This window comes from Scyliorhinus canicula, chromosome 19, assembly GCF_902713615.1.
Source record: "Scyliorhinus canicula chromosome 19, sScyCan1.1, whole genome shotgun sequence".
In the NCBI taxonomy this organism is placed as follows: Eukaryota; Metazoa; Chordata; class Chondrichthyes; order Carcharhiniformes; family Scyliorhinidae; genus Scyliorhinus; species Scyliorhinus canicula.
The window spans coordinates 46,022,664-46,040,740 of NC_052164.1; the positions used below are offsets into that span (position 1 = coordinate 46,022,664).

Sequence of the window (18,077 nt, forward strand, 5' to 3'; positions counted from 1 at the left end):
ACTTAACCAATATGTAGAAAGTCCAACAAGAGAAGGGAGTTTAGTTTTGGGAAATGTAGTCGAGTTGGTATGAGTGGCTTTGATAGGAGAGAATTACGGTGTGTAGTAATCATGGCCGGGATTCTCCCCTACCCGGCGGGCCGGGGGGTCCCGGCGTAGCGGATTGGCACCAACCACTCTGGCGTTGGGCCTCCCCAAAGGTGCGGAAACCGGCGTCAATGTCCTTTGGCGCTACGCCGCCCAGCTTCGGGGCTGGCCGATCAGCGGGCGGGCCAGTGCCGTGGGGGACTCTTTTTCCTCCGTCGCCGCCATGGTCTCCACCATGGTGGAGGCGGAAGAGACCCCCCCCTACGGCGCATGCGCCGGTGCGTCAGCGGCCGCTGACGTCACCACCGGAGCATGCGCGGTAGGGGGGTCTCTTCCGCCTCCGCCATGGTGGAGACCATGGTGGCAGCGGAAGAAAAGGATTCCCCCACGGCACTGACCCGCCCGCCGATCGGTGGGCCCCGATCGCGGGCTAGGCCAGCGTGGGGGCACCCCCCGGGGTCCGATCGCCCCACTCCCCCCCCCCCAGGACCCCAGGAGGCCGCTCGTGCCGACATTCCCGCTGGTACCAGAGGTGGTTTAAACCACATTGACGGGATTAGCCTGCCAGCGGCAGGACTTCAGCCCATCCCGGGCTGGAGAACCGCCGCGGGGCGCATGCCGATCGACGCGATTCCTGCCCCCGCCAATTCCCGGGTGGCGGAGAATTCCGGCCACGGCAGGGGCAGGATTTACGCCGGCCCTGGGCGATTGCCCAACCCTACGGGGGGTCGGAGAATTCTGCCCCATAATTCCACTAGATTTAGGGTGAGATTTCTGAGGCCAAGCGCGGAGGATCTGTTGCATTTACGTGGAAGAAATCGTCGGCTCCCCCTCAGTGGTCGCAGCAGCCTCGACCCGTAAAACCCCTGGCCTCCATGAAATAAACAGCCAGAGAATGGGCGAGTCCGTGGCCGTGCATGCGCACAGCGACGCCCTGCAGCTGGCGTGCCGTAAAACATGGCACAGGCCGTGCGCGGACCCGACCTGCCAAATACTGCCTCCCGGCCATCCCTTGGCCATATCCCACCAGTCCCCCCAGCCCTCGAAGAAGCCCCCCCAGCCGGCAGCATGGCAGCTGCCCGGCTGTGGTGGCGCTGGACACAATCCGCAGACGCTACGCTGTGTTCCCGACCGCTGAGATCACACGTCCTCCGTGCGGTCGGGAACTTGGCCCATCAGGGGTGGAGCATCAGGAGAGTGCCTTCGGGTGACGTGCTGAGGCCATCCCAACGGCATGCAGCGCACTCCGCGATGATGCTGTTTCAGAGGGGAGGCGGAGCATATACGAAACCTGCGTCAAACAGGCGCTGCCCCTGATTTTGTCGTCAAAAGGCATTCTCCTCCCGTTCACCAATTGCAAAATCGGCGCCGGGAAACGGCGAATCCCGCCCATAGTTCTCCCACCAGAGGAGAAGTTCTACCAATTTACATTCCCCCTGCAAATTCATGTATGGCGAGGAATACAAGGGACTCCTGAGGGAATCGGCCCATCATTTCCAGAGGGCGGCCCAATAGTGAAGTCCCGCCGGCCACTACCTCTCCCCCGCTCCGTAAATCAACCCCCACCATCCCAGCCCCCACCCCCGCACCACAAATCAATGCCCCACCACTCCCCACCCTGTAACTAAAAGAACCCTCCCCCACAGGGACCCCCTAACTGAAGGGATCCCCAGCAGGGACAACTGTCTAAAGGACAACCCCCCCACAGAGACCCCCTAATTAAAGGGACCTCTCACAGGGATCCCCTGACTAAAGGGGCCCCCTCACAACCCCACCACAGAAAACCCCCCCACAAAAATGACTCCTATCTGGAAGCTAGGGAGTAGTTCAGACAGGGGTAGTGAAAAGAATTACAGATGTAACTCTTACCTGGAAACTCCACTTGTCCATCCCTGGACGGAGAACAGCTGTGACCAGTGTTTCAACCTCACAGATCCATTAACTGCAAGCTATTCATTCATTTCTTTTTTTTTAAATTTAGAGTACCCAATTCATTTCTTCCAATTAAGTGGCAACTTAGCGTGGCCAATCCACCTAGCCTGCACATCTTTGGGTTGTGGGGGCGAAACCCACGCAAACACGGGAAGAATGTGCAAACTCCACACGGACAGTAACCCAGAGCTGGGATCGAACCTGGGATCTCGGCGCCGTGAGGCTGCAGGGCTAACCCACTGCGCCTCCGTGCTGCCCCATTCATTCATTTCTAGTAGTAGGTTGTGATTGATAGCTTCCACAAAACAGCTGCAACCTTGATTTATTCATCTCCCTTCATGGGAGTGACTCTAAGTGCTGAAAAGGCAATTATTTACAAACATCAACCACATCAATGTGATTGCATGTGATTGCAATGCACGTACCACACTTTGATGTGGTTGATGTTTTTTCAATCACTAGAAATGGTTTCCCCTATGTCTGTTGGGGGGGAGGGTGGTGGAGTTTATTTCAAATGCAGATCTGGGCGCCCTTTAAAGGTGATGCCTTGAACTCTGTGCGTCCAATGTTGCTGGCTCTATCAGGCCCCATCCCCGCCTAGATCCATGCTCCTAGATTTTCAGCGCACAGGGTACCGGAAAACCTAGAGAAACAACTGTGCAGCTGGAGAGCTACACGCCAATTTTCTCGCTGAAACCAACACTCTGACAGATTATCGGAAGATTCCACCTGATGAGTCGGGAAGATCCCACCACCCCCCCCCCCCCCCCCCCCCCCCACGGCAGGAGGAGCTGCCTATGACACTCTTCTTCACTGTCACTGGGTCAACATCCAAGGCAATCATGCTGAAGTTGTACAGAACTTGGATCAGACCACACTTTGGAATTCTGTCCACAATTCACGTCTCCATATTACAAAAAGTTTGGAAAAGGTGAAAAAGAGATTTTAATTGGTGACAGCTAATCCAAGGGGTTTTAATATTCAAGATGATTGAACAGACCGGAGCTTCCTCTCCCAAACATAGAAGGCTGAGATAGTGACCAAACGGCCTTGTGAATTATAAAAATGTTTGATAGGATGACAAAACAGTGTTTCCATTTGCCAGGGAGATGAAAACTGGACCACATCAATACAAATAAATCCAGTAGAGAATTCAGAAGAAACATTTTTGCTGAGAGTAGCACCCGCTACCACACAAAATAGTCAAGGCAAGCAGTACAGATGCATTTAAAGGGAAGTTGGATAAATACATGGAGGAGTTTGTGGAGCCAGTTTTGGAGAACCAAAGTGGTAGACATCAGATAGACAAGAGAGAAGAACTCGCCATATGTGAATTTCTGATCCACACAGATTAGTAGTGGCAGGAGGAAAGTTACGGCTAAATATTTAGTTTATTGCTTAGTGTTATGTTAGTGTAAGTACTTTGTTTGTTAGTTAGTGTGTTTCGTGGTTAGTATGATGTGGAGATGCCGGCGTTGGACTGGGGTGAGCACAGTAAGAAGTCTTACAACACCAGGTTAAAGTCCAACAGGTTTGTTTCAAACACTAGCTTTCAGAGCACTGCTCCTTCCTCTGTGGAAGGAGCAGTGCTCCGAAAGCTAGTGTTTGAAACAAACCTGTTGGACTTTAACCTCCTGGTTAGTAGTTAGCATTTTTTAATGCGTCGTGTTTTAGCATGAATTAAATTGGATTAAATTGCCTTAAAGCTAAAACAAACAGTTTTAAATAACATGGCAGGATGCCTGGGGCCTATCGCATGTGCATCGTGAGTCTTGTGGAAACCCCAGAAGAGTTTGAGTGTCCTGCACAGAAAGTGCTACCAACTACTCAAGTTTGAGGTCAGATTTTCAGGGTTTGACAGATTTTTGGAATCATGACGGTGCATGGGGGAAACTGAGACCATTGCACATCTCAGGAGGTGGTCACATGTCAGGTACAGAGGAACAGACAGGCAGTGCAAAAATCGCCTTGCAGCATAACAGCCACACTGCACATTTCAGTGTCGAGTGCCAGTGAAGGCGATGGCGACTAAGGAGAATGTGATAGAAACATAGGAACAATGAAAATAGGAGCAGGATTAGGCCATTCAGCCCTTCGCGCCTGCTCCGCTATTCAGTATGATCATGGCTGATCCTCTATCTCATCGCCATTGTCCCACACTCTCCCCATAATCCTTGATGCCTTCAGAGTCGAGAAATCTATCCATTTCTTTGTTAATTATATTCAGTGACGTGGCCTCCACAGCATTTTGTGGTAGAGAATTCCACAGGTTCACCACCCTCTGAGTGAAGAGGTTTCTTCAGCAGCAAACCCACTGAAAAGGGAAAATTGACTGTACAGGAACACAAGAAAATGTAGAAATGCAGTGATGTAAGAGGGAAGGGTTCAGATTCCTGAGATATTGAGGCCAGTTCTAAGACAGGAGAGATCTGTACCAGCTGGGCAGGTTATACCCAACCAGGGTTGGGACCAGTGTCCTCACCGGAGTTAACTTGTGCTGGCTGGGTGAGAGGCACCAGAATGCAGAAGCAGAAAGGAGAGACAAAGGGGTGGATTCTCCACCCCGCCGCGCCACATTTCTGCTTCACCCAGCCGGCGGGATGCTCCGTTACTCCGGCCGGTCAATGGGGTTTCCCATTGTGGGGCAGCGCCACGCCGTCGGGAAACCCCCGGGCTGCCTGCAAAACGGAGCATCCCACAGGCGGAGAATCCAGCCCATGATGCATGAAAAGTTGGGATGGGCAAACAGCAACAGGAAAGATGAAAGAAAGAATGAAAAGTCAACTGGCATGCATTTATATTAAGATGTAGAGCTTTAAAGGTAAGGATAATGAACTTCAGGTGCAAGTTACCACATGGGTTAACATAATAATAATCTTTATTAGTGTCGCAAGTAGGCTTACATTTACACTGCAATGAAGTTACTGTGAAAATCCCTAGTCGCCACTTTCCGACGCCTGTTCGGGTACACAGAGGGAGAATTCAGAATGTCCAAATTACCTCACAGCACACCTTTTGGGACTTGTGGGAGGAAACCGGAGCACCCGGAGGAAACCCACGCAGACACAGGGAGAACGTGCAGACTCCACACAGACAGTGACCCAAGCTGGGAACCGAACCTGGGACCCCAGCGCTGTGAAGAAACAGTGCTAACCACTGTGCTACCATCCCGCCCTATACAGTGCATAAAATGGAGGCCTGATGAAAAGATAGGCTGGAATAGAGCTAAACCTTCCTGGCTATAATGCCTTCAGAAAGGGTAGGGAAGGGAGAAAGATGGGGTGGCAAGGTCGCTCAGGGATGATATTACAATTCCACAGAGAGGCAATATACAATAGGGTTTAAAGACTGAGAGGCTGCACCACCGAGAACGACCCCGCTATTAAACGGGATTTTTATTTCGGGCCTTGGTGAGGAACGTCCCGCCAAGGCAGCACTTCCTTCAGTGATGAGATTTACAATGCTCGGGACGTCACACGAGCTCAGATTTAATGCCATGCCGCATCATCGAGTCAGCCACGCTGAGGCCGTTCAATCACTGACTCTATTTGGGTAGAAACGGGGAACAGGACAGGAGGGGGCAGCACGGTAGCATGGTGGTTAGCATAAATGCTTCACAGCTCCAGGGTCCCAGGTTCGATTCCCGGCTGGGTCACTGTCTGTGTGGAGTCTGCACGTCCTCCCCCTGTGTGCGTGGGTTTCCTCCGGGTGCTCCGGTTTCCTCCCACAGTCCAAAAGATGTGCGGGTTAGGTGGATTGGCCATGCTAAATTGCCCGTAGTGTCCTAATAAAAAGTAAGGTTAAGGGGGAGGTTGTTGGGTTACGGGTATAGGGTGGATACGTGGGTTTGAGTAGGGTGATCATGGCTCGGCACAACATTGAGGGCCGAAGGGCCTGTTCTGTGCTGTACTGTTCTAAAAAATTCTAATTGTTAGAATTTTGGGTGTTGGCTGTGGACCCTCAAATAGCGAGAGGGGCTTAGAGGAGCAAATCGTCAGGTAAATTTCATAGTGAAGTAAAAATAATAGAATAGTAATAGTAGGAGATTTCATTTCACCTCTTGTAGACTGAAGGGTAGATGGTGGGGAGTGTGATGATTATAGGAATTTCAGATGTATCGTATTACAGGTCTTTGGTGCAGTAAGGGTTAAACACCTGAGTTAGTGTGTGTGTGACTGCTAGAATCATGATTTAAACGAAATCCTGGTTTGAAAGGCAAGTATACTATGAGAGCTAAGGGTGCAATGAAACCATTATAAAGGGCTTAGGCTAACGCAGTTTTGTTTGGATTAAGGGGATTCGCTGTGGAGTTAATTAGATTTCAGCTTGGTAAGACGATGTCATTACTGGGTGGAGCTAAGGCATCAGGCATTTTGCAGATAAAAGAGGTTCAGTTGTGAGCTGAATGAAGCTGTGACCAGAAGTCACGCAGTTTGCTGTCACTGCAGTTCAATTAAAAGGGATTTATTTAAATCAGAGCAGACTAGAGCGAGATAACCTTTCCTCACAGTCTTACAACATTAAAATAAAATATTGGGGTTTCTGTCCAGTATTCTAGTCACTGTTGGGATCTGTTCTGGGATTGTAATAGCAGACTGGCACTGTAGATTGGGGAAAGCAGTAGCGGAATGTTATTGTCACTGGACTAGTAATCCAGAGACTCAGGGTAATGCTTTGTTGACCTGGGTTCGAAGCCCACCATGGCAGATGGTGGGAATTCAATTAAATAACAATCTGGCATTAAAAGTCTAATGATGAACAATTGTCGTAAAAACCCACCTGGTTCACTAGTGTCCTTTAGGAAAGGAAATCTACCATCCTTACCTGGCCTACATGTGACTCCAGACCCAAATGGCCTAGCAAGCCACTCAATTATATCAAAGCCTATAAGGAACAAAAACCAGACTTAAGCTACAGAAATGACCTGTTGACCCCGTGATGGATCTCTGTGTCTATTCGGAACCCTGGATATCCATTATCCCTTCTCAGTTCCCAAATAACAGAGGTCCAATCTGTGCTTTTTGGCAAAGTCCACTTGTACTTTATTTGTCAGCTGTACCATTGGTAAACATATTTTCAATACAAAATTTAGAAAGTTTCCAACTAGCCCTGCAGGAAGCTAGTCAGATTGATTGTCTTTAGCGAATACAGCAGTTGAGTTTTCATTCAATAACAGATCGTAGTAATTCTTCAAATCATAACACACAGAATAAAATAACTAAGTAATTTAAACAAAAGAAAGATGGTGATTAGCAAAAGCAAGCAGCAAAGAAAATATGTTTCAGAAATGTAGATGGGGTGATCCTGGGATGTGTTCTTCCATCCCAGTACGTGATTCTTAAGGAGATTATTATCTTAAGGTCTAGCCTTCTTTTTACTTCTGATTGGCTTTAACTAATTTATAATTTACTCAATTCAGCCAAAATGTCTGTCCATCAATTTCCGAGATATATGTATTTAAATGTATTGGTGCAAATTTCCCATTCCATCGCTTGCCAATTTTCCAAATTATCCACGTCTGCATCTAACATTAATTAGTTTTCGTTAAGACATTATTACCCTAGACTGACTGTTACCATAGAAACGAGACGACCCATACTAGGGCAGCAGCACCAGTTCTTACAATAAAATGGGGCCTTTTAGCTAGTTGACGTCACTGACCTTGCAGATGTGAAACTTAAGTTTAAGAAAGAAATTAAAGTGTATGATCTGGATTAACCCTTAGTGGATTCCCAGCTATTGTTGCACTCAAGTAATGTTTAATATGATTATAGTTAATTATTCTTAATGAGTTCTCATTTAACCCTTTTACCTCTATCATCTTCCCTTACTCTCATGGTTATAGCTGACTAGAAAAGTCAATTTCTATCACCCTGTAAAGCCCTCCTATTAACATCTCGGGGCTTGTGTCAAAATTGGCAGAGCTATCTCCCAGACTAGTCTAGCCTGATATAATCATGCTGATTGAATCATACCTTACAGACAATGCCCCAGACACCACTATCACCACCCCTGACCCACCGGCAGGATGGCAGATGAGGCAACAACGAGGGTTGATGAGAGTGTCCATGGTCTTGCAACGTAAAAGGCTTGTCAGCAAAGCTAAAATTCTTGAATAAAATGGACAAAGTTGGCTTTGTGATGTAAATCAGAGAGTAGTAGTTGTTTTTTTGGACTGCAGGAAATGGAGTTCTCCATGGGTCAGTACCAGGATCATAGCTTTTCTGGACACATGGGCTAGACTAAAGTACACAGGGCATAATTTTCAAATTTGCAGATGACACAAAATGTGAACATATTGTCAACTGTGAGGAGGGTAAGGATAGACTCCAAGAGGACAGAGGTGAGCTGAGGAAATGGGCAAACAAGTTGCAGGTGAAATGTAACATCGAGAAGTGCAAAGGAGACATTTTGGTCGGAGGAACGAGGAGAGGGAATATAAAATAAAATATACAAGTTTAAGATGATGCAGGAGCAGAGGGATCTGGGTGTATATGGGCAGAAATCACTGAAGGTGGCAGGGCAAGTTGAGAAAGTGGTTGATAAGGCATATGGGATCCCAGATTTTACAAATAGAGGCTGAGAGCACAAAAGCAAGAAAGTTATGATGAATCTTTATGAATCACTGGCTCAGGGCAGCACGTGCCACAGTAGTTAGCACTGCTGCCTATGGCGCTGAGGACCCGGGTTCGAAACCCAGCCCTGGATCACACTCCATGTGGAGTTTGCACATTCTTCCCGTGTCTGCATGAGTTTCTCCCCCACAACCCGAACATGTGCATGTTAGATGGATTGGCCACACTAAATTGCCCCTTAATTTGGAAAAAAAATTGGGTACTCTAAATTTAGTTTTAAAAAAGTAAAAGTGAAACACTGGCTCACTCTCAACTGGAGTATTATGTCCAATTGTGGAGATTTCACGTTTAGAAGAATATGATGGGAGGATTCAAAAGGATGTAATTGTGAGTTCCAGGGATGAGGGGCTTCAGTTACAAGGATAGATTGGAGAAGCTGGGGTTTGTTTCCTTAGAGAAAAGGGTGAGAGGAGATTTGATAGAAGTGCTCAAAATCATGAGGGTCTGGACAAGAATGGATGGAGAGAAACTGTTCCCAATGGAGGAAAGGTTGAGAACCTGAAGATGAAAGAAAAATACTGAAGGTGCTGGAAACCTGAAATGAAAACAGGCTGGAAATACTCAACAGGTCTGGCAGCACCTGTGGAGAAAGAGGCAGAGTTATTGGGTTCGTACGATTCAGTAGACAAAAGTTAAAATCCACCGACAACGAACAAAGAAAAGTACAGCACAGGAACAGGCCCTTTGGCCCTCCAAGCCTGTGCCAACCATGCTGCCCGTCTAAACTAAAATCTTCTACACTTCCAGGGTCCGTATCCCTCTATTCCCATTCTATTCATGTATTTGGCAAGATGCCCCTTAAATCGTCCCTTCTTCCACCACCTCCTCCGTCAGCAAGTTCCAGGCACCCACTACCCTCTGTGTAAAAAACTTTCGTACATCGTCTCTAAATCTTTCCCCTCGCACCTTAAACCTATGCCACCGAGTAATTGACCCATCTACCCTGGGGAAAAGCCTCTGACTATCCACTCTGTCTATGACCCACATAAATTTGTAGACCTCTATCAGGTCGCCCCTCAACCTCTGTCGTTCCAGTGAGAACAAACCGAGTTTATTCAACCGCTCCTCATAGCTAATGCCCTCCATGCCAGGCAACATCCTGGTAAATCTCTTCTGCACCCGCTCTAAAGCCTCCACATCCTTCTGGTAGTGTACAACCAGAATTGAACACTATACTCCAAGTGTGGCCTAACTAAGGTTCTATGCAGCTGCAACATAACTTGTCAATTCTTATACTCAATGCCCCGGCCAATGAAGGCAAGCATGCCATATGCCTTCTTGACTACCTTCTCTCCATCTGTGTTGCCCCTTTGAGTGACCTGTGGACCTGTACACCTAGATCTCTCTGACTTTCAATACTCTTGAGGGTTCTACCATTCACTGTATATTCCCGACCTTGCAAAATGCATTACCTCACATTTGTCCGGATTAAACTCCATCTGCCATCTCTCCGCCCAAGTCTCCAAACGATCTAAATCCTGCTGCATCCTCTGACAGTCCTCATCGTTATCCGCAATTCCACCAACCTTTGTGTCATCTGCAAACTTACTCATCAGACCAGTTACATTTTCCTCCAAATCATTTATATATACTACGAACAGCAAAGGTCCCAGCGCTGATCCGTGCGGAACACCACTAGTCACAGCCCTCCAATTAGAAAAGCACCCTTCCATTGCTACTCCCTGCCTTCTATGACCTAGCCAGTTCTGTATCGACATTGCCAGCTCACCCCTGATCCCGTGTGACTTCACCTTTTGTACCAGTCTACCATGAGGGACCTTGTCAAAGGCCTTACTGAAGTACATATAGACAACATCCACTGCCCTACCTGCATCAATCATCTTTGTGACCTCTTCGAAAAACTCTATCAAGTTAGTGAGACACGACCTCCCCTTCACAAAACCGTGCTGCCTCTCACTAATACGTCCATTTACTTCCAAATGGGAGTAGACCCTGTCTCGAAGAATTCTCTCCAGTAATTTCCCTACCACTGACGTAAGGCTCACCGGCCTGTACTTTCCCGACGTGTTCATCCCCGCTGAGGACATACTTTAGTCGGTTTCCTGCTGGGGAGATCAGCTCTCCAGCAGGAATGGTTCCTCACAGATCAGAGCGCCATTTTGAACGGCAGCCCCCACTTTATTGACCCCCCCCCCCCGCACTTCATCCCCCAACTTTGTTGAGGACCCCCGGGCCCGAAACCTGGCAGTGCCAACCTGGCACCCGGGCAGTGCCACCTGGGCACCCGAGCAGTGCCACCTGGGCACCCGGGCAGTGCCACCTGGGCACCCGGGCAGTGCCACCTGGGCACCCGGGCAGTGCCACCTGGGCACCCGGGCAGTGCCACCTGGGCACCCGGGCAGTGCCACCTGGGCACCCGGCAGTGCCACTTGGGCACCCTGACAGTGTCACCCAGGCACCCTAATAGTGCCAGGCTAGCAGTGCCAAGGTGTTTATATGCCAGGGAGAGTGCCAGGCTAACACCCTGCCCTGTCCCTGACCATCTGGCATTCTTTAATGGCCTGCCAGATCCCTGGAAGTGTCATTACGCCTGATCCATGTTTATGGAGATCAGTATGAAACGGCGCCCTGGCGCGGTCTCGCAAGCTTGGCCGTTGACTCCCGGGTGCCTGGTGCATACAGCGTCAGGTCGAGATCCAGATTGTGCAGGGTGATGTGAGTTAGGTGACTCGCTGCCCGATTTGGGCCTCTTGCGCGATTCACCCATTGCGCTCGGATCCACGCCGGGCACAACTTGGTCATTGAATCACGCCAATTGGCTCAAATTGAATATGACTCTTTGCGAATGACAAAAAAAAATCGATGGAAAGTTGAGGAAGACCACTTTTACACATTGAGTGATTTGGACCTTGTGTGCACTGTCCGAGTGAAGGAGAGAGTTTCGATCCTGGATCTCAAAAGGGAATTAGATAAGCATCTGATTAGAATAAATTTGCAGGGCTACAGATAAAGGGTGGTGGACAGGAACCAGTTGTATTGATGCTGCAGGGAGGCCACATGGGCGTGAAGATCCGACTTACCATCTCCTGTGTTGTAAAGATTTAATCATCTTTGCTTCTCTGATCCTAGAGAATTCCAAATACCACTGTGCTTTTCCAAAAATAGAAACTCTAATATCAGTGGTGAGAAAACGTCTAGAACAACGAGAGTAGACTATTAAACAAATGAGAAAACAACATTGTCGAACAGAAATTAATTTTCACTTTTATTATTCATTCGTGGTAAGAAAGTGTTGCTGGGACGGCTAATATTTATTGCCCATCCGTAATTGCCCTTGAGAAGGTGGTGATGAGCCGCCTTCTTGAAATGCTGTAGTCCATGTGGTGTAGATACACCCACAGTGCTGTTAGGGAGGAAGTTCCAGGATTTTGACCCAGCGACAGTGATGGAACGGCGATGTATTTCCTGGTCAGGACGGTGAGTGACTTGGAGGGGAACCTGCAGGTGGTAGTTTTCCCCCTGCATTTTCTACTCTTGTCCTTCTAGGTGGTAGAGGTGGGTTCGGAAGATATTGTCAAAGGGGATTCGCTGAATTGCAGCAATGCATCCTGTATGGTACATTCTACTGCCCCAATCAAGTGGTCTGCTTTGTCCTGGATGGAGTAGAGCTTCTTGAGTGTTATTGGAGCTGCATTCATCCAGGCAAGTGAAGAGTATTCCACCACACTCCTGACTTGTGCCTTGGTGAACAGGTTTTAGGCAGACAGGAAATGAGGTACTCACTGCAGAATGTCCAGACCTGCTCTTGGCAGCCACAGTATTGGTTCAGTTCAGTTGCTGGTAACTGTTTATCCCCAAGATATTGATGCTAAGGGATTTGGCGATGGTGATGCCATTGAATGTCACGGGAAGATGGTTAGATTTTGTCTTGGTGGAGATGATCATCAGCTGGCTCTTGCGTGGCTCAAATGATACTTGCCACTTATCAACCCAAACCAAAATGTTGTCCAGTCTTGTAGCATGTGTGCACAGATTGCTTTAGTTTCTGAAAAGTTGTGAATGGTATTGAAAATAGTGAAATCATTAGCAAATTCTCTGAGACTATTTTCTTTTGTGGCATGTGTATGACTCTGTCCAGTGGAGAGTTTTCCCCGATTCCGACTGACTCCAGGGGCTGGATTCTATGAAATTGCATTCGGTGAACAGCCAGAGAATCCAAATCCCCGACAAAATCAGGGGTGGCGCCGCATTCACGATGCTCGACCCCCCGCCGATGCTCCGAAGCCGACCGGCCGAGTTCCCGACGGTGCGGGACACGTGTGGTCTCATCCATTGGGAACTCGGAGTGGCGGCTGCGGACTCAGTCCAGCGCCGTCACAGTCGGGGGAGAGCCAATCTGCAGGCGGGGGGGGGACATATTCAGGGCTGGGAGAACTATGGTGGGGTGGTCCGGGGCACGCAAGCCTGCTGAAGGGGAGGGGGGGACTATTTCGCGGGCCGGGTCCGCGAGTGGCCTCCGCCATGAAGCACGGTGCGGCCGCTGCAGGCCCCTGCCATGCGCATGCGCGGCCACGGCCCCAGCCATTCTCCAGGCCATATCAGCAGCTAGAGCCGGCTGCTCTACGCTGCCTCCCTCCTCACCCCTAGCAAAACGGGTGGCCCTTGGCGCCAGTTTTCCCGTTTCCATGCTGGCTTGGGGACATAGCCCCAGAATTGGAGAATCCAGCCCCAGATTTGCTGGGTTCCTTGAGGCCACACTCAGTCACATGATGCCTTGATGTCAGGGGCAAAGAAACAAACGCTAATGTTAGTGATAAAATACAATCACTAGAGCTGCTCCATTATTGTATAGTTCCATAACAGTAAAGGTTCAAAATTATTCATGGTTATCCTTTTGTGTTTTCGATGTTATTTGAAGACATTCAACACAGCAAAATTGGACAATATTAATGTTCTTAATACCAGCCATAGTCCCAGATTTATTAACAAGGATTCATTTTATTCAATTATAAAATAACATGGGCTGGATTCTCAGCACCCCAGGTCGGAGAATTCATTTCTGCGCATGGAATGGGGACAAGCGGCGATTCCCCGATCCTCCGGCCCCTCAAAGCGGCGTACTCGGGGACCTACCTGTGGTCATTGCCAGAGGCCCGCTCCGCTAACTCTGCCCCCGACTGGCCAAATTCCCAACAGCGTGGACCACTCATGGTCCTGCCATTCGGGATACTCGTGTGCGGCTGTGGACTGAGGCCGCCATGGTGGACAAGGGGATACTGACCGATCGGAGGACAGGGGGGCCTCATACGGGACCGGGCTATTTTTGGGAGGGCGGTCCGGATCGGGCACTATATACCGGTCCAGCTCCATGGAGCACGGCACGCGCGGCCACTGGAGGCCACCGCCATGCGCATGCATGGCCTCTGACCCGGAAGTGTGGGGGCTGCGAGCTGCGGATTTCACGTCGGGTTCCTGCTAGTCCCTGCCGGGGTGTGAATATGTGGCCTTTTGACGCCAGTTTTTCTGGTGTAAAAGGCCTCAGTTTTCACGGCGGTGTGAGGACATAGTGCCTAAAATGGAGAATCCAGCCCCATGATTGAAAGCAGCAGTCAGAAGTTCAATCTCTTGTGCCAAGCTCCATCTTCCGGCTTGTGCCAGTTAGCTTCCATCAACCCCATTGCCTGATTAATACACTGATGTGTACAAATTGTTAAAAGAGATGTCTCTCAGTTACACACTCAATGTCTGGGAAACCACAGAACTCTCTGAAGTAGTGAAATGTCAGCGATTGTTAGCATTATTCCCAATCCAGGTCACTATAAAGAACCTGGAATGAGAGTATAGATCACTACAAGGGGTTGACCTGAAATTGGTGAACATGTTGGGTCTTCAGTGAAATTGGTTGACTTGAACAACTGGCTTGATGGTCAATGGGAGGGGATATTTTTACGTTTCACATCATTGAAATTTTATGTTGCGTAATCCTGCTTCCTCCACAGAGTTACAGTAATATGATTCCTGGCTCTAACGTCGAGGTTCTCTCTCGGGACTCCAGCAATGTCTTGAATCTCATCGTGAAGGCTTATCAGGTAAGTTTAAACAAAACATGGTGAGCAACTCAGAGGGAATTGTTGAAATCGATGGAGTCATTCCCTTGAGGAGATTGGATTCTGACTCCAGTTACTGTCCCTGCACCTGTTCCAGACAGGGTCCAGCTCCTTTTAACCAGCTCCACCTCAAATGACACACATTTCTAAAGGAGGTTGGGAAGAAGAGGTCAATTGAAATGGGAAAAGTGCCACCTATAGTGGTAGGGTCTGGTGCACAGAGGGTTAATGTGGGGCTGAGTGCAGTACTGTACACACAGTAATGTGAGATGGCACGCGACCCAGAGCCAAGTCAATCTAGAGATGGACAGAAATTGGTAAAGACCTTGTCATCGTACCTGTACCCTCTACTGTAGGTTACAGGTCATTAATAAAGATGGTAGCACAGCAATTAGCACTGTTGTTTCACAGCTCTAGGGTCCCAAGTTCGATTCCCGGCTTGGGTCACTGTCTGCACGTTCTCCCCGTGTTTGCAAGTTGTCACCGTGTCAGCGTGGGTTTCCTCCAGGTGCTCTGATTTCCTCCCACAGTCCAAAGATGTGCAGGTTAGGTGGTTTGGTCATGCTAAATTACCCATAGTGTCCAAAAAGGTTAGTTGGGGTTACTGGGCTACAGGGATAAGGGGAGGTGTGGACTTAAGTAGGGGCGCTCTTTCCAAGGGCCGGCGCAGACTCAATGGGCCGAATGGCTTCCTTCTGCACTGTAAATTCCAATTTCTGTTAACATACTCAACACTTTGAACTCCATGGTGTCCAGAGCAGGATTCTTCATGGTGGCAGCATTGGGATCAATACGCTCATCCTCTCAAGAATACTGAGAAACTAGGAAAAAGGACACCTTCAGTGAAGTTTTCACTGAACCTAACTCCCAACAGAAGTCATGGGCGCTGAGAAAAATCACCAGAAAAAATAAGGAAAAAACTCCAGAGACAGAAGTGCCTGGAAATAGACGAGAAAAGGTAGAAGTTTTACGTAAGCAGATTGCATCCTTCTTGGAGGTCCGGCTTCAGCAAGCAGATTCCGCAGCCTGCATGGGTGAGATAACATTTTTAAATTCCAGGCCAGGTGTCCCGAAGAAGCCTCTTTTTTTTTTTTTTTTTAAATAATTTTTATTGAAAGAGTTTTTCCATACAGACATTTACCCCTACTAATTTTTAAATTATTTACAACACAATCCCTCTAGGCAAATGTCCCTCCCTCGCCCGCCCTCTCGCGCGCACCAGTCCTCCCCCCCCCCCCCCCCCCAGGCAACCTTAACAAACAAGGCAGCCTACAGTTTCAGACATGAGCAGCGAGCAGACTTGCCCGCGTTACAGTCGTGCATGTCCCCCCACGACCCTTGCTGCCCCCCCCCCCCCCCCCGCCCCCCCGGGTTGCTGCTGCCACGACCCCGAACGTCTATCTCTGATCTAAAAAGTCAAGGAAAGGTTGCCACCGCCTGGCGAATCCCTGTACCGACCCTCTCAGGGCAAATTTGATCCTTTCTAGCTGAATATAGCTAGCCATATCGTTAATCCAAGTTTCAACGCTTGGAGGCCTCGCGTCCTTCCATTGAATTAATATCCTTCGTCGAGCCACTAGGGACGCAAAGGCCAGTATTCCGGCCTCCCTAGCCTCCTGTACCCCCGGTTCTACCCCGACCCCAAAGATCGCAAGCCCCCATCCTGGTTTGACCCTGGACCCCACCACCTTCGACACCGTCCTTGCCACCCCCTTCCAGAACCCCTCCAGCACCGGACATGCCCAGAACATATGCACATGGTTCGCTGGGCTTCCCAGACATCTGACACACCTGTCCTCACCCCCAAAGAACCGGCTCATCCTTGTCCCCGTCATGTGAGCTCTATGCAGCACCTTAAATTGAATGAGGCTCAGTCTCGCACACGAGGAGGAAGAGTTGACCTTCTCCAGTGCATCCGCCCACGTCCCGTCTTCTATCTGCTCTCCCAGCTCCCCTTCCCACTTGGCTTTCAGCTCCTCCCCTGATGCTGCTTCCGCCTCCTGCATTATCTTGTAGATGTCTGATATCTTCCCCCCTCCGACCCAGACCCCCGAGAGCACCCTATCACTCGCCCCCTTACTGGGGAGCAGGGGAAACCCCTCCACCTGCCGCCTAGCAAATGCCTTCACTTGTAAATATCTGAACATGTTTCCCGGGGGGAGCTCAAACTTCTCCTCCAGCCCTCCCAGGCTCGCAAACCTCCCCTCTATAAACAGGTCCTTCAGCTGCCGTATGCCCACCCTGTACCAGCTCTGAAATCCCCCGTCGATGTTCCCCGGGATGAATCTATGGTTCCCTCTTATTGGCGCCGCCAACAGACCTCCCATTTCCCCCCTATGTCGCCTCCACTGCCCCCATATCTTGAGGGTGGCCGCCACCACCGGGCTCGTGGTGTACCTCGTGGGGGGGAGCGGCCATGGTGCCGTTACTAGGGCCCCCAGGCTTGTGTTGCCACAGGACGCCCTCTCCATTCGTTTCCAAGCTGCCCCCTCCCCTTCCATCATCCACTTGCGCACCATTGACACATTTGCCGCCCAGTAGTACCCCGAGAGATTGGGCAGTGCCAGCCCTCCACTGTCCCTACTCCGCTCCAAAAAGACCCTCCTCACCCTTGGGGTGCCATGCGCCCACACGTAGCTCATGATGCTACTCGTCACCTTTTTGAAGAAGGCCCTAGGGAGGAAGATGGGCAAGCACTGAAATAAAAACAAGAACCTTGGGAGGACCGTCATTTTGATTGACTGCACCCTCCCCGCCAGCGACAACGGTACCATGTCCCACCTCTTAAATTCCTCCTCCATCTGTTCCACCAGCCTGGAAAAGTTCAACTTATGGAGGGTCCCCCAGTTCCTTGCCACCTGTACCCCTAAGTACCTAAAGCTCTTTCCTGCTCGCTTGAAGGGGAGTCTCCCAATACCCTCTCCCTGGTCCCCCGGGTGTATCACAAAAACCTCGCTTTTGCCCAAATTTAGTTTGTACCCCGAAAAGTCCCCAAACTCTGCTAATAGTTCCATTATCTCCGGCATTCCCCCTTCTGGGTCTGCCACGTACAGCAGTAGATCATCCGCATACAGCGATACTCGATGTTCCTCCCCTACCCTAGCCAGTCCTCTCCACCCCCCTGAACCCCTCAGTGCCATCGCCAACGGTTCAATCGCCAGTGCGAAAAGTAGGGGGGATAGGGGACATCCCTGCCTGGTCCCTCGGTGGAGCCCGAAATACTCCGACCTCCTCCCGTTTGTCACTACACTCGCCGTCGGGGCCGAGTAGAGCAACTTCACCCACTTAATAAACCCTTCCCCAAACCCAAACCGCTCCAACGTCTCCCAAAGGTACTCCCACTCCACCCTATCGA

At 49.7% G+C, this 18,077-nt stretch overlaps 1 protein-coding gene across 1 annotated transcript in view; it reads left to right on the forward strand.

Moving 5' to 3' along the window:
- The window catches only part of LOC119954226 (integrin beta-3-like), a 177,193-nt gene that overhangs the window by 94,837 nt on the left and 64,279 nt on the right, over nucleotides 1-18,077 (forward strand). Inside the window, exon 8 of the mRNA XM_038779286.1 lies at nucleotides 14,615-14,704. Within this exon, the coding sequence (XP_038635214.1) occupies nucleotides 14,615-14,704 (90 nt within the window). The remainder of the gene's footprint in view (nucleotides 1-14,614; nucleotides 14,705-18,077) is intronic.